The 15250-nt window shown below is 45.9% G+C and overlaps 2 protein-coding genes and 1 long non-coding RNA gene across 3 annotated transcripts; 1 reads left to right on the plus strand and 2 right to left on the minus strand.

Moving 5' to 3' along the window:
* Positions 1-13: 13 nt before the first annotated feature.
* Positions 14-4439, minus strand: LOC127550830 (uncharacterized). Its single transcript, XR_007950950.1, has 3 exons — positions 3614-4439; positions 1820-1879; positions 14-1303 (listed from the first exon to the last, which is right to left on the minus strand). It is a non-coding gene; the product is annotated as an uncharacterized LOC127550830 (long non-coding RNA).
* On the plus strand, positions 2094-10929 carry LOC127550822 (cilia- and flagella-associated protein 157-like). Its single transcript, XM_051980043.1, has 9 exons — positions 2094-2300; positions 3216-3487; positions 6673-6826; positions 7215-7482; positions 7900-8030; positions 8472-8622; positions 9827-10008; positions 10429-10579; positions 10725-10929. The coding sequence occupies exons 1-9, from the start codon at positions 2155-2157 to the stop codon at positions 10905-10907; spliced, it is 1638 nt and encodes a 545-aa protein (XP_051836003.1). The 5' UTR covers positions 2094-2154; the 3' UTR covers positions 10908-10929.
* On the minus strand, positions 10853-15229 carry PTRH1 (peptidyl-tRNA hydrolase 1 homolog). Its single transcript, XM_051980055.1, has 5 exons — positions 15047-15229; positions 12598-12817; positions 12269-12368; positions 11928-11973; positions 10853-11338 (listed from the first exon to the last, which is right to left on the minus strand). The coding sequence occupies exons 1-5, from the start codon at positions 15134-15136 to the stop codon at positions 11147-11149; spliced, it is 648 nt and encodes a 215-aa protein (XP_051836015.1). The 5' UTR covers positions 15137-15229; the 3' UTR covers positions 10853-11146.
* Between the last annotated feature and the right edge of the window lie 21 nt (positions 15230-15250).

The raw sequence follows: 15250 nt of genomic DNA on the forward strand, positions 1-15250 counted from the left end.
AATTATCTACGTGTATGTTTTGAAAATAAAAAGCTTTAATAAAAAAAAAGTCATTCCAGACAACTTCACATAAGCCAGTCCTGTCCTAGGCACTATAAGGTAAATGGAGGAAAAGATATGAAATTTACCCTTAAGCGATTCTTTATCTGTGTACATAGGAATGAATGAAAAAATGAATATTTGAGCACTCACTATGTATTAAGCATTGTGCTAAGAGCAGTGGGTTCCAAATATAAATATATCAGTCCCAGTCTTTAATTAGAGTGCAGGTTCCAGGTGTGGAACAGTAAGTTCTATTAAGGGGAGGGGGAAAGAGAGTCAAAGTGCAAGCAGCATGGTTTGAAACAAAAGACTTAGAAAGTAATAGCATTTAGCATTTTAAGATTTACAAAGTACCTTTCAAATGCTTTCACAATAAGCCTGTGAAGTAGATGCTCCCCATCTTTGATTAAGAAAAACATTAAGTGTCCAGAGGTCTCTAAAAAACAAGAATGTAAAAGACAAGATGGCATATGATCAAGGACTCAATTTTGTGTGACAGGAAGAATTTAAAGGGACAATCAGCTATCTTTAAAAGAACAAAGCCTGGATTAAGAATCATCATCTTGTGAGACCGTAAGCCTCAGGAAGACAAACTGCCATCTTAAGACAGGATGGTTTAGAGAGATAAGATAAGGAGAATAGCTTGGATATTGCATAGTCCAGGAGTGAAATAAAATAGGTTTACAAATTAGAAAAGGTGAATGTGGAAAGGAAAAATGTGGAATATATGCTAGGGAATGCATTTTTGTCTGCCCAGATGAATGCAGCAGGATGTGGGAGTTGATGCAAGAATGTTCTAATGCGAGGTGAGAAGTAGCATTAAAAGGCACAACTTGGTGACTGTCAACTTTGTCCCTCCTCCTCCCACCCCTAAACTCTAACTGAGCTCCTTGTTCACTTTCTGGGTTCAATGGCAGTCTAGCAGGCATGCTCTAAAATAATCTCAAAAATTAATATAAAAATATTTAAAATTCTCTACACTTGAACTCCCATTTTTCCTCATTGGCTGGCTCCCTCCTCCCCACCATCTCCAATTCCACTCCCCCAACTCTTGGATTACACAAGACACTGTTAATGGCCATGTAACTGATTAGCAGTTTAAAAGAGTATTGAAAAGTAGGCATTAAAACAATGTGTAGCAAGCATCCCTGACAATTTCTTTCTTTCCCTTTCCTCCAGCACCCTTCTTCCCCATTCATCAGAGGGGGATGAGAGGTGGTCGGCTAGATAAAGGAGGTCCAGATCTTCTTAGTTCAGAACCCTGGGAAGGAATGGGGAGAAAGAAGCCAGAGATTGGACATAATTAACTCACACTGCCCAAAGCTGCTAGTTGGACCTAATCTTGCCACCCCCCCCCCCCAGCGCCACTACTTGACTCTAGTCTGCTCCTGTGCAAAATTCTTTGCTCTCCCCCAAATCTCTTCACCTTGACACCGCCACCAAGGAACACCCAGTTACAGCTGGCTTTCCCTGCCTTAGATTGTGAGAAGTAACGCACTGATCCCATAGCTTCCTTCCTTCAGTGGAAGCTTGGAAAGCATCATGGTCTGTGGTCTCAGAAATAATGCGCAGTAGGAGAACCAAGTGCGCATTCTAGCTTCTACACCCGTCCCTCTTTAGGAGGCTGTCCTGGTCGGGCCACACTTATTCCCGTTCCTGGGAGAAGAAGCTGCGATTCCGGGCCCACTGTAACACAATCGGGCTGCGTGGGCCTGGGCCGGGCCCGGCACTGACGAGGGAGCTCTCTGAGACTGCCCACTGCCGAGTAGGTACTGACCTGTGGCTGCCAAACGTCTCCCTGGGACTTCCCTCACACCAATGAAATCACACATTGGAACTGAAAAAGAAAGACAGACATTTATGTAGCACTTGAAGGCTCTCCAAGTCCTTTCTTCCTTACAATCCTGTGAGGTCAGGAAAGGAAAAGGGAGTAGAGCCAAGGCCGAATCCAGGCATTGCTCTGGGAAGGGGCAGGGCTCCTTTAAATCCATCTCCTCACTCTCCCCCTGTTGCTATGTATAGAACTCAGTGGGGGTGGGGAGCAGCTTCCTTAGCAACAGCTTGGCCTTTTAAAGGGGCAGCAGTAGCCAAAGCCTCAAGGTCCTAGCCGCCATGGGGCCCAAAAAAGGTGGGGAAGGAGGGAAAAAGAAAAGCAAGAAGGGTGGTCTACTATCACCTAAAGTGGAAGAGGTCATCACGGAGGAGATCCGAAAATTTTATCAAAACCAGATCCAGGACCTGGAGAAGAGGATCATTCAGTCAGTGAGCTGGGATGCCCAGACAACAAACAGCCAGGGATCCACAATGTGTTAGGGCACAGGGGGCAACAGCCCCTGGGAGGGAGGGAGTGCTCTGGATCCCCTGGGGCTCTGGTGGGAAGGACTCTGGATATGGAGCCGAGAGGCCTGGGTATTAAGCCTAGCTCTGCCTCCAACCAGCTCTGTGATCCTCAGCAAATCTACCCCCACTCTCACCCCAGACCTCAGCTTCCCCATCTGTAAAACTTAGGGGGGTGGGATAGATGGCACTTCTGGGTCTTTTCAGGTCTAACAGTCTGAAGAATAGACAGTTCTGAGTACCAGGAAGCCGGAGTCCGTGGTCATTAGCTTGGAAGGCTCTTATTCAGCTCTTTCCTACCTCTCAGTCCCTCTCTCTCCTCTGCCTAGGGTCTTTGAGTAACCTCAGCTTTCTGAAAAGCTTGAATCATATAGCAGTAATGGGGACTGGAGTGTAAGAGGCCTCCAATGAGGGATTGGAATTGAAAGGGTGGGGTGTAAGTGGGGTGTGGATGCTTAACCAAAAGAGCTAAAAGGGCCTCTCAAGATATCTGGGGGAAGGATGGACTTCTTGGTGCTGTCCTCAAATACCAAGTAGCTGTTTGATATTGATGTAAATCTGATTTAACTCAGTTCTTTCCAAACACACTTCAAAAATCTGTCCCTGAAATGCTCCCATCCACCATTAGTATCTGTTTTGTAATTAATCATAGCCCAGATTTTGAAAGCTCCTAAAGCAGGAATCAGAGTAAATTGATTTGCAATTTTCCCCAGAAAGATAGTCCGCGGTGGTTCCAGTCCTTAGACTTTCTGCTCAATTCTTAAACCCTTTTCTCAGCCATCTCGGGGTGGGTAATCCAATCCAGCCCTGAAACTTCTGACCCTTTACTACTCTAGCTATCAAAAGAAGTGGGATGAGTTGGTGGCGAATGAAAAACTCTTCCGGGCTAAGTTTGAACAGCTGGCTCAAAATAAAAAGGAGATTGTTGCCTTCCTCAAATGTTCCCTTAACCAGCGAGTGTTTGAGATCACAGACCTCAATGAACAGCTACAGGGATTACAGATGTCCAAGGAGATAGAGAAGGATGCCTTTGAGTCCCAGCTGGCTCAGGTGCGCCATGAGTTCCAGGAGACTAAAGACCAGCTCGTCTCGGAGAATGTCTTGCTGGGTAAGGGAAGGGCCCAAATCATTCAATACATCAACACATCTTTACTGAGCACCATCTATGTGCCCAACTCTGGCTAGGCTACACTCTGGAGGAGACAGGAGGAAGAAGAAACATGTCGGTGTCTACCTTTGGTGAGCTTAATAGTCGAGGTGGGAGATAAGATGTAGCTGTATTGTACTGACTAGGCAAGAAGATAATGGAACTGATGATTATTTAACCAACTGACCAGAACTTAGACATCCCAGAGTGTATTTTTTTCCTTCCCTTCCTTCTTCGCTTCATCTCTTTTTTCCTTCTTCTTCTCTCCCTACCTCCCTTTCTCACTCCCTTCTTCCTTCCTTCCTGCTTTCTCTTCTTTCTCTCTTCCTTCCCTTCCTGTCTTGTCTCCTTCCTTCCTTTCTTCCTAGCTCTAGAAGAGCTGTAAGACAAATACAGAGTTCTGAAATCAGATGAAAGAAAAGGCACTTATAGCTGGGAGGGATGACACAATTTCACCAAGATGGTGTCTGACAGAACCTTGAAAGAAGGTTAAAATGTCAACAAGGGGGAATGAGGTTGAATGAAGCCATACTTTATATAAGGAGAAAAATGAATTAAGATGAAAGACAGGAAGACATGTTTATGGGCCAGCAATTGTCACTCTGTTTGGAGCATAAGGTACATGAAGTGTGAATTAGGGCCAGACCTTTACTGCCAGATAATAGACTCAGTAGGCAGTGGGTAATCATGAAAGCATTTGAATTAAGGAGTGTATGATAAGACCCATAGGCATTTCAAAAAGGCAGCCTTTGTGCAAAACATTTCCAGATTCCTGTTCGGGAACTGCCATCAAGAGCCAGTTTATGAGTCAGAAAATGAGCTTTAATGATTTGAGAGTCACACCCTATTTGTGATCCAGCTCAGTCACCCACATTCATCATCAGACTTGGCTGTGAATGACTTGTGGCTGATTCCAAAAATCAAACCTACCATCCGAGGAAGCTCATTATATTCCCTTTCTGCTAAAAAGTCAAGAAAGCAGAGGCAGAATAGGTTCTTCTGATGCAGCCTCTAGCATAGTGGTACCTGTCCTAAATAAGGATGTGATAACCAAATTAGAATGTTTTTTAATCTAACTACAGATGTAATCATTTCAGTAAAAATGTTTTATGAACCTTTGTTTGGAAGAGAAGGCAATATGGGGTATTGGAGGGAGTGGTAGAGTTTGGCGGCAAGAAGACCTAAGCTCAAATGTAACCTCTGACAAGTAGTGTCTCAGAGGCTCAGCTTCCTCATCTATGAAATTCCCTACAGGAATATTGCGAGGCTCAAATAAGATAATGTACTAGGAAAGCATCAGTTATTAGACAGGCGGGAATTCTTTTTTTTTTTTTTTTTGGCTGAGGCAATTGGGGTTAAATGACTTGCCCAGGATCACACAAGCTAGGAAGTATTAAGTATCTAAGGCTGGATTTGAACTCAAATCCTCGACTTCAGGACCAGTTCTCTATCCACTGAGCCATCCAGGAAGGAACTCTTCAAATGTTCCCATAGTACTTCTATATCTCCTTATGCTTTCTGCCCTTAATAACTTTATCTTGTCTCATGCCACTTTGTGTAAACTCCTCTCTCAGACAGCTGGCTCTTTAAAGGAAGGAACTATGTTAAAAAATTTTAACCTTTATTTTCCAGTTCCTAAGATCAATGCCCTGCCTATTTTTTTTCGTGAGTACATGTCAAGGGGACATTCAGTCAATAAACATCAATCATCTATTATGTGCCAGGTACTAGGAATATAAAGACAGAAATTAGATAGTTCCTGACTTCAAGGAGCTTACAATCTTAACAAGGAAGACAGTGTGTACATACATAATATAGGCCATCTCCAGTCATCCTGCTCTACATCTGGCCACTAGGACCCAGACAGCTCCAGACAAGAAAGTGAGGTTGGTGACTTTGTCCAGCTCTCCCTCACTTAAATTCCACTCACTTGCATGTCATAGCCTCTCCTCCTTACCCCTTTCTTTGAGAATGAAGGATCAACAACATAATTCAGAATATATTCTGAACAACCACAAGGTCATTTCAAGAGGGAGGTACTAATTACCAGGATGAGGAAAGATTTCAAGTAGAAGATGGTCTGGAGATGGAGGAACAATTTGTATGGAAACTCCCTTTGCCTACAACTCATTTGTAACTTAATGACATTATGGAGGTGGCCTGGGAGCACTGACCTGCTCACAGTGGAATAGCCAGTTATAAGCACAGGAGGACTTGAGCCAGGGTATTCCTGGCTCCAAGGCTAGCCCTCTATTAGGCTGAGGTATCACTCATTTTGCCCACAGAAGGAACTTAATATGTATTTATTGATTTGATTGTTGAAAGGATGAGGTTATTTTAAAAAAATGGTCCCAGGCTTTAAAGGTCATTTCCAAAGAGAAGTTTCCCCAAATGCCTTGAACTGCTTTAAAGGGAAATAGTTTTCATTTGGATATCTAAATTATGGTCTGTTTGTTAAATAGTCATCCCTATGATGTTATAGTTTTGCTTTACATAAATGCTTTAGGATTTCTTGCAAGGGAGACATCGGTGTGCAATGGGACAGACAGGGAGGCCTTAGCAGGAAGAGGTGGGATTTGAAGTGGGTCCTGAAAAATGAATAAAAAAGGTTCTCACACGGAGAGAACCATTGCTCCATACAAGGAACACTAGAAGCAAGCAGCCTAGATCAGAGACAAGCACCTTGGACTTAGTATCCATGTACGTGACTTCAAATACTGTTTCTGATACTAGTTGTGTCCATAGATAATTCACTTAGATTCTCTATCCGTTAAGTTTCCTCACAGGCAAAATGGGATAATATAATTTAAATTTCCTATACTACAAGATTCTTGTGAGCAGAGCACTGTGCTCTCTCTCTCTATATATAGAAGTGCTCTATAAATGTGAGTTATTGTTAAGAATGAGGATGATGACCTAGGGGAATAGAGCTGTGGAAAATAAGCTTGGATCCCTAAGTTGCAAGTCACAATAGAACTTGATGGAAGGGGGGAGAGACTGGCGGTAGTTCCAAGAGATGGGGACCTTAGAAACATATGGCTAGAGCTAGAGCACTGAACATCCCTCTCATGGCATTCCCCCAGGCCTGCTGAAGTCCTCTGGGAGTGTTGGGGGGTCTGCTGGCTCACTAGGACTTTTCTGGGCAGGGGGAAGGCTAGCTGCCCTCGATGAGTACCGGATCCAGAAGGAAGAACTCATGGCCAAATTCACATTGCTGGAAGAACAACTGAAGAAGGAACAGGACGAGTACAAGGACTGGATTTACTCCCTGGAGAAGAAGGCTGTGTTAGAGAAAGACAGGTCTAAGTTTCTTAATATTAAGTCTATTCCCCAATCTGATCAGGCTAGGAAGGCCAATGGTGTAAGGGATCACAGGATCTCCTGGGGATGCAAGAATCATTCACTCAGAAGCTATTGGAGGGATCTATTAGCTGTTTGACATTGCCCATGTCACTTCCCCTCTCATGTTCTGTTTCTGATTCTGTATAAGAATGTTGTGGGATTAGATCTCTAACCCCCCCCCCCCTCCAGTTCTGCTGATGTCCAGTTTATAAAGCTGAAAGGCTTGGGGGAGGGAATAAATCTGACCCAGGGAATGTGATTTAGGAGCAGGAGGGTTTGGGAAATTGCCTTCTGGGGGGAGATAGAACTCTGACCCCTAGGAAAATTCCCCCCATCCAAACCCCAGAATGAAAAAGGAAATAGTCCAGCGAGTGAACAAGGTGGCAATCGAGTTTCGCAAGATGTCTGCTCTCCAGATGTCAGAGACAACTAGGAAGGTAATCCAAGAGAATGTGGATATGACTCAAGAGTTGGCCAAAGTGTCCAACCAAAGTGTAGGGCTGATCAATGAGAATGAGGAGCTGGTAGAGGATACAAAGCAGATGAGCAAGCAGCTGGATGTGCTGAACAACAACAAGAAGATGATGTCTAAGGATAGACTGAATCGCCTTAAGGTAACTGAGTCTGTCTGAGGCTGCCCTGCCTTGGGGACTGGGGAACCAGGGCCCTATTAGGTACTGTGCCTTTCCCAAGGGAGGTGTCACACATCCTGAGATTGGAATTCACCCCTTGTAGAAATGGGGAGACTGTAGGGAGTGGAAACATTTTTGGTAAAAAAACAAAAACAAAAACAAAAAACATCATTCTTCTTCTCCTACCCCCTCATGACTTGTTTCTGAAAATGGTGGAAAAGTGGCTAGAGCATGGGGGTTGGGAGGATCCGAGTTCCAATCCCACCCTAAATACTTAGTGTGTAATCATGGCAAAGTGTTTCACCTCTGCCTGTTTGCTCATCTTAATGGCTCTCTCTACGTAAAGAGAGTTGTAGGCCTTAAAGTGCTGTGGAAATGCTATCATTATTGTCACCCCAGATGATATGGTTTCTGGCCGAGAAGTGTGAGCAACAGCAGCAGAGAATGGAAGAAGTGGAAAAGAGAAGGGCCATGTTGGATCAGATAGAGATGGCTTTCCAGCAGATACAACAGGACAACCAAGACCTCAGGTAGGCTGTCCTCAAGGCCTGGTCCAGAGAAAACTCAACCCGGAGAGTTCAGCCCTCAGCCTCAGGCCAGAGTTTCAGCTCTGCCCACCAAGGACACAGACCAAGTCGGGACTCTACACGTCACCGTGGAAGTATATGTCCTAATCCACGTCTGGGGTTAGATGGCCTGTGGCCCTAGCCCTGGCTCTCTAATGTCACCTCTCTGGTCCTCAGCCTCTGGGAGCAGGAACAAATGGTCTCTTGGGGCTCCTCTTGTTTGGAAGATCAAAGATTTTAGAATCTTAGTTCTTAATGTGGTAGAATCTGGTTCTTGGGGAAGCAATCCAACCAATTTTAGGATAATACAGCCATGCTCTAGGCCTCCCTCCTTCACTTTTGGACTGATGGGGAGGAGGGAGTTGGGAAAGAGGGTGAGCATAACCATGATCAGACCCTCCCCAGGAATGATGTGGAAGAGCTAACAATGAAGGTCGAGTTCAACAAGCTGGAAGCAAAGAAACTGACAGAGGAACTGGAGAATGAGCAGAAGCGAAAGCAAGATGTGGAACAGGTGCTGGACCAAGCCAGGTTCATGCTCCGGGACCTGCTTTCGGTGAGGTTTTTCTACAAGGGACAATGAAGTGACCACAAGCCAGTGGCTGCAAGGGGTGGTCTTCTGAGGAAATTGAGAAAATCATGCTTCCTGCCTCTTGGCAGGGGTGAAGAACTATAGCAATGGTGTCAAACTAAAATAGAAAAAAATCCCCCATGGCCTCAGATCTACTTAGAAAAATACAAATTGATATGCCATATTGTATGTTTATTTTATTAAACATTTCCCAGTTATATTCTGTTTCACAGTTCTAGACTTCAGGTACTGGATGATACAGCTAACCATTTGTACAAGAGAATGCTTTTATACACAGCGTATCAATGGAACTTAAAAAAAAAAAAACCATACTAAGAGAAGAAGGAAATTCAAAGGAACTTCAGAAAATTATGGCAGAGGTGAAACAAGTTAAATCTGAAACATGAATTAAAAATTTTTTTCTCATATTGGAGACCTGTAGTTTCATAGTTTCATAGGCTAGCCTCTTTTTCTGTTCCCCCACAGGGAACTGTCATATTTGCAGATATTTAGAAAGTTCATCATAATAAAGCTTTTTATTTTTGGCAAAGTAGTAAAGCAGTTCCTAATGCTTCACCAGCTCACAAAAATACACAGTCCCATCAAGGATGAGCACAGTGGGGAAGACCTGGGGCACCTAGCTAATGTATATAGATCTTTACATAAGCAAGGCCCCACATTCCCTATAGCTTCCATTTCCAGTAAACATGGTCCCTTGGTAGGATTCCCTGGAGGAAATGCCAAGTTTATAAGCTTCAGAGAAAGGAAGTGATGTTCTAGGTTAGACCCTTTCGCACAATAATTCAGTCTATATCAAGGTGCTTCTCTGAATTTAAGAATTTTCACTTCATATTCACTACAAATTTTCTTTCCAGTATAGGACTTCTTTACCAAAAATGTGTTTGCTTGTTTTTTTTTTTTTTTTTTTTTGAAAGTCCAGCCTGGGAATCAGGACCCTGGGGTTCTAGTCCTAGCTCTGCTATGTCATGTTGGACAAGCTGCTTTCTCTCTGGCTTTTATTCTCTTCCTGCCTGCTACCCCTTGGCCAGGGTGGCAAAGTGGTCAATGGACTTACATTAAACGAGCTGAATAATTTTAACCCCTACACAACACAACTGGAGTGTATGTGCACACATGCACATGCATGCAAACAAGTCTGACCACTTGTCTGGCTTGCTTGCTTCCCCAGATGCAACCCGAGCGCTTTGAGGATGGCCAGTTTAACGTGCTCTTCCAGATGGAGCAGAAGGAGATACTGAAACAGCTGATGTCCATGCTGAGCCAAGCGGTAGTCCTGGGGCCACATGTGGACGAATTCATCAAAATCCAACAAAAAACTCCCCGATTTCCCATTAAGACACTGCAGGACAAGTGAGCAATGACTAATAGCATTATTATTAATTCAAATTCGTATTTTGTGATGAGATTTGCCCAAAATTCAGAGGTGGGTGGTCTAAGTATTATCATCCCCATTTTACGAAAGAGGAAACTGAGACCTAAAAGACTGAGTGACTTACTTATGGTCATATATCTAGTAAGTGTCCGAAGCAGGATCTAAATCCAGCCTAATCACCTGATTCCAAGTCCTTGTTATAACTACTGCACTACACACGTCAGCCTTGTCTAAAAAGAGATCACTTGGGAATGGAGTGGTGCTGGGAAATCTTCATTGGAGAGGGACTCTTGAGGGCCTTGAAAAGATGCCAAAGGGCAGGTGAGGGCAGGAACTGTCCCCACTACAGCCTCTCTTCTTTTGCTGGGAGTCACGGCCCTGACTTGTCGCCCTCTCAGATATGAGAACCTCAAGCCCATCCATCAGCTGTGCAACAGAGTGCCATACAAGCTGACAGGCCTGACCACCACATTCCGATCAGACCACATCCCCTTCAACCCTAAAGACATTCAAATGCTCTCCCAAACCACTCGCCTCAGAAATTTCAAGGTATTCACCACCCCTGAAGTGCCAAGGGGGGAGGGAACGATGGAGATAGCCCTGTCTGTGGTGGTGGCAGTGGGGAGGGCAGAAAAGGCCGGAACAAAGGAGGTGGCAGCTCAGACAGCTCTTTCCCTCAATTGTCTTTTTTCAGGTTTCCCTTCCAAAATCTTTCAAACACTTGACACTGCCTGCTATCACCCTGAAGAAGAGACAACTCTCTTCTGTCTCCTCTGTGCATGCAGAACCTATGGAGAAGGAAACAGAGGAGGAACAGCAAACTTCATTCTCGGAAGAGAAACCTTTATTTCTTGGGCAGGGACAGAAGAGTAATTAAATGGCTCATAAATTAGTGATTACATAGGTGTGGTAGATCTCATATGGGAGGGTGGGAAGAGCGCAACAATGTGGGTCAGGAGAACCTGGGCCCTGGGTGCACGTTACCTCAAGCTTGGGTCGTGGGGCTGGAATGCCAAGGCTCTGCCCTGCGCGCTACCCAACGAGGCAAGGAGAGGCTGCCCTTGCCCATGGCGGGGGAACAGTCCTTCATAAGTCGTGGCCAGTGCGGTGCGTCCGTCAGGAGGGGCTTGGGGGCGTGGTCCCCGCCAGGCTCCGCTGGTGGATGTGGCTCAGAAGCAGCTCCGTCGCCTGCTCCAGAAGCTGGGGCAGCCGTTCCTGCTCGGCTGCTGTGAACCTGTCCAACACGTACCGCTCCACGGCCCCTGGGTGGGTAGGTCGCCCAATGCCCACTCGGAGCCGGGGCATGACCTGTGAAGTACAGGGGTAAGTGCTAGAGCACTGGCAGCCGTCTGCTACCTCAAGCTTGGACTGCGGTTCTCCCCAGTGCGGCTAGAACGCCAAGGCTCGGCCCCGCGCTGCTCCAGGCAAGGAGAGGCTGCCCGTGCCCATGGCGAGGAACAGTCCCACATGAGCTGTGGCCAGCAGGAGGCCAATGTCACGTCAGGAAGAGACCCTCTCAGCTGGAGCAGAAGCTCTGCTTATGATGGCGGCCAGCCTAACCCTCAGCTCTCTCGGTACCTTCAAGCCCCTACCCAGGTACCACTCTGCCAGGAACCCCTCAAGGCGATGTGAGGAAGGGGCACAGAAGAAAAGGAACAAGCACTGCTTTAGGGTGAAGCAAACAGAAGAGCAGCCCTCTGACACGTAGGGAGTAATGTAGTATAGTGACTCTTTTCCTCCAGGATCCCGTGTGGCAGGGGCTGGTGAATCCGAGGACAGAAAGGGCTACAGGAGGACAGCAAGGTCAGGACAGAATAGGGATTGATGGGACACAGGAGTTCCAGCAGAGACCATTAGACCCAGGGAATGCTACAGTACCCTAGTGTGGAAGACTTACATTTGAGTTGAGACAGCTGATGCAAGATCGAACCCCATTGTGACCCCTTTCAAGACAAAACCCAGAAAAAACAAATGTCAAATTCATTAGTGAAATCCTAAAATGACAAAAATGACAGAAATGAGGAGACGCAATGACAGCATAACTCCTTCCATGACATTACAAAGGACGTGTAAGACTCATACCACCTCTTTCCAACATTTCCAAAAGGGAAATAAGCCAGTGATTAACTTACTTTACAGATGGGAAAATTAGGGTTAACACTAGGGAACAAAGGATTTCTTGCCTTGGCCCCAAGGTGAGAATCTTTTGGGGATACCTGAGGACCCTAGCTTCCTCACCTCGCACTGCCCCCCAGCTTCATGGCTAGTTTCCCCAGTGGCTTGTCCAGCTCATCATGCACCAAGTAGATGTCTTCGGCTGCCAGCTGATACATCTTGGCTTCCCACAGAAACAAGAGTAGGATGGATGAGGGCGGGCACAGAGAACCAGGATTGGCCCTATACTCCTTCCCCACCAAGTTAAAACACACCTCAGGAACCTCTGCCATGAAGTTATCTCTAGGGGGAAACCCAGCATCTAATGAACGTCATGGGCCAGAAGCTAGAGAACCAGAATCAAGTGCCAGCAGTCCCTCCTCCCCCAAGGCAGGGAAGGTGAAACCTCTCACCAGCCTGGGCCACACTGTGCCCATTGACATTCATAAACTGGCGCGGTTTGAGAAGCACCAGCTCAGCCTCTCCAAGGCAGGCAATGGCCACATCTGCACAGCACTGACGCTGCCTCCTCCACTGGTCAGCTACATTCAGGTGCTTGGCCAGCTGGTTCAGCACAGCCATGCCCACACTGTGCCGTGTGCCCTGGAACCCGTAGTTGCCTAGACCAGCCACCTGTGGGTCAAAAAAGAACTGGCTGCCACCTGCTACTTCACTACTCACCTGTTTCCTCCCACATCTCTACTGAAACTGTTAAGTTTCACTGATCTATCACCAAATCCCAAAGCTGTTTTCCCCCCCCAGAGCCTCACTCTTCTAGAATTTTCCCTATTCTGACACTGCTGACTAGTCCTGCTGCTCTGGTGCCAAAAATGCTGTTAGTTTTACATTTATGTCCCCCTTTCTCCAACCCTGCTCCCTATCATCTCTCACCTGTACTACTGCAAGAGCCTTCTTATTGACCTTGTCTCAGTGTCTCCTTACTCCCATTTACCCTCCATTTAGCTGTCAAGTTAACCTTCCTAAAGAACTGTAGTGGCTCCGTCTCACCTCAAATCCAGAGCCTTCCACAATCCAACCCCTTCCCACCTTTCTAGTTTTCTTATTCTTCCCTCCCCCTCAAAGTCTGCTGGTGATACCATGAAACCAGCCCTCTTGCCATCCTCCCACAAGCCAGTCCCCCTCCTTGGGACTGGAAGGTAGTCTCATCTCTTAAACTTGAACAGGTCTGAGAAGCCTTTCCTGATCCCCCTTATATGTGCTGTATATATCCTGTATATAGCTGTTTTCATGTTGGCTCCCATAGTGGATAGTTGAGTTCCCTGAAATCAAGGGCTATCTTTTTCCTTCTCTTCATCAGCCACTTAGCACAGCTCCTGGTGCACAACAGATGCTTAATAAATGCTTACGACTGCCTGCTTCAAGAATCTCATTTTCTTTACCTGTTCTTCCTCCTCCCAGAAGCTTTCTTTTGTTCTTTCTATGTTCCTAATATGAATATCCCCCAAGGTGGGAAACCCTCTGTCTTTATACTTTATTCATAATTTTCTCTGGTGACAACCACCACCTCTGTGCAGATAATCCCCAAATCTGTACTCCAGCCCTGACTTCTCATGTTCTGAGTAGTGCTAAATCCCTCTAGCCCATCTCCACCTGGAGGTCCCAATGGCATTTCAAATCCAACATCTCCATCTTTCCCCCCAAATCTACTTGGCTTTTACTTGGATGGCACTGGCAGCACTGGCTGAGTAGCTAGGTGATTGTAACTCTTAGACTTCTCTTTGATTCTGACCTCTCATGATCAGTTAACAGGCTCTGTGTTGAGCTTTCCAAATCATTTCTGGAAGTTCATGCAAGTCCTTACACATCCTGCCTGGACTATCACAGCCACTTCTGATCTCTTCCCTGTTCCAATCTATCCTATTTGACATGGCCCAAATAATTTTTGTCAGATTAATTTTGATCAATTTTCTGCTCAAAATTTTTCTGTGGTTTTCAACAAACTGGTAATATTTAAATCTTTAATTTTTAAGAACTTTCCCAATCTGGCAATGCCTTTTCTTTCATTTTCCTCCTCCCTTTTCACATTTGGTTAAAAAATAATACTCTGCCCCACAATTTCTCAAACCTCTATGTCTTTGTTAATCTAGCCTTCATTCCTGTAGTATCATCCCTTCCCTCTTCACCTACTAGGAACTCTTTTTTGAACTTAAGTCTTCTAGAAGGTGACAATGATTCTGACGTCACAAAGCACTGTCTTATTCTTTAATAACATATTAGATCACAGCTATAATATGCACTATTACATGAACATCTGCTTGTATTCTATCCTAACAGACTGCTCTAAATTTCTTTAGGGCAGAGGTCCTTAACTTTTTTTATTTTTTGCTGTTATGAATTCTGATGCTTATAACTTTAAAAAGCCATAACTGAAATAAATGCCAAATTTCGTTTAGAAACCAGTGATAATACTAAAGCTATCTTTTTTTCCCCAATCCAAATCCGCGGATCCCCTGGAACCCCCGCTTTAGGGCAAGGATCATGCTTCCCCTAAACGTGGCAACAACCCTAGCACTGTGGGGTTTTTGGAGCGTTTTTCTGTCCACATTAGACACTTCAGGAAAGGAAGGGTCCCCTCTTTCCCTGTCCCATGCTTAGGGTGGGGCAGTAGATAAAAGTGGAGGTAGAGGGTCGGGACTCAAATCCAGTCTCTACTAAGCCCTTAGGCTAGTCAGTCGGTGGACTTAGGGGCCTCAGTTTGCTAAACTGTAAAGTACACTCCGGAATCCCGGCCACTTCTCCCTTCCGTCCTCTAGCACGGGGTGCTGGGGCCTGGGATCCCGGGGGTCCCTCCGGCTCCACCCCTCGGCCCCACCTCCCTCCCGGCCTCCTCCGTACACTTACCAGCCACCTCTTCCCGGGAGGCCGCGGCTCGGGGCCAGCTCGGCTCATTCCCCGGCCCAGCCGAGTCCACAGCAGCCCCGAGCGAGTCATGACTCCCTTCTCCACCTCCTCCTTTTACTCTCTGGCGGCTCCCATTCACCATGAGGGTCCCGCCCCTTGACGTCAGTGAGGCGTCCAACCAATTACGGCCTCGTCCCATTGCTC

The sequence above is a fragment of the Antechinus flavipes genome, chromosome 2, assembly GCF_016432865.1.
Source record: "Antechinus flavipes isolate AdamAnt ecotype Samford, QLD, Australia chromosome 2, AdamAnt_v2, whole genome shotgun sequence".
NCBI classification, from domain to species: domain Eukaryota; kingdom Metazoa; phylum Chordata; class Mammalia; order Dasyuromorphia; family Dasyuridae; genus Antechinus; species Antechinus flavipes.

Bases quoted from the DNA above. Each gene is read 5' to 3' on its own strand.
- LOC127550822 (XM_051980043.1), top strand. From the start codon at position 2,155: ATGGGGCCCAAAAAAGGTGGGGAAGGAGGGAAAAAGAAAAGCAAGAAG. The intron at 2,301-3,215 runs GTCAGTGAGCTG...TTACTACTCTAG, and splicing joins CTGGAGAAGAGGATCATTCA to CTATCAAAAGAAGTGGGATG. The intron at 10,580-10,724 runs GTATTCACCACC...GTCTTTTTTCAG, and splicing joins CTCGCCTCAGAAATTTCAAG to GTTTCCCTTCCAAAATCTTT.
- PTRH1 (XM_051980055.1), bottom strand. From the start codon at position 15,136: ATGACTCGCTCGGGGCTGCTGTGGACTCGGCTGGGCCGGGGAATGAGC. The intron at 12,818-15,046 runs GTAAGTGTACGG...TTTGACCCACAG, and splicing joins CTCCCGGGAAGAGGTGGCTG to GTGGCTGGTCTAGGCAACTA. The intron at 11,974-12,268 runs GTGAGGAAGCTA...TTGTCTTGAAAG, and splicing joins AAGCTGGGGGGCAGTGCGAG to GGGTCACAATGGGGTTCGAT.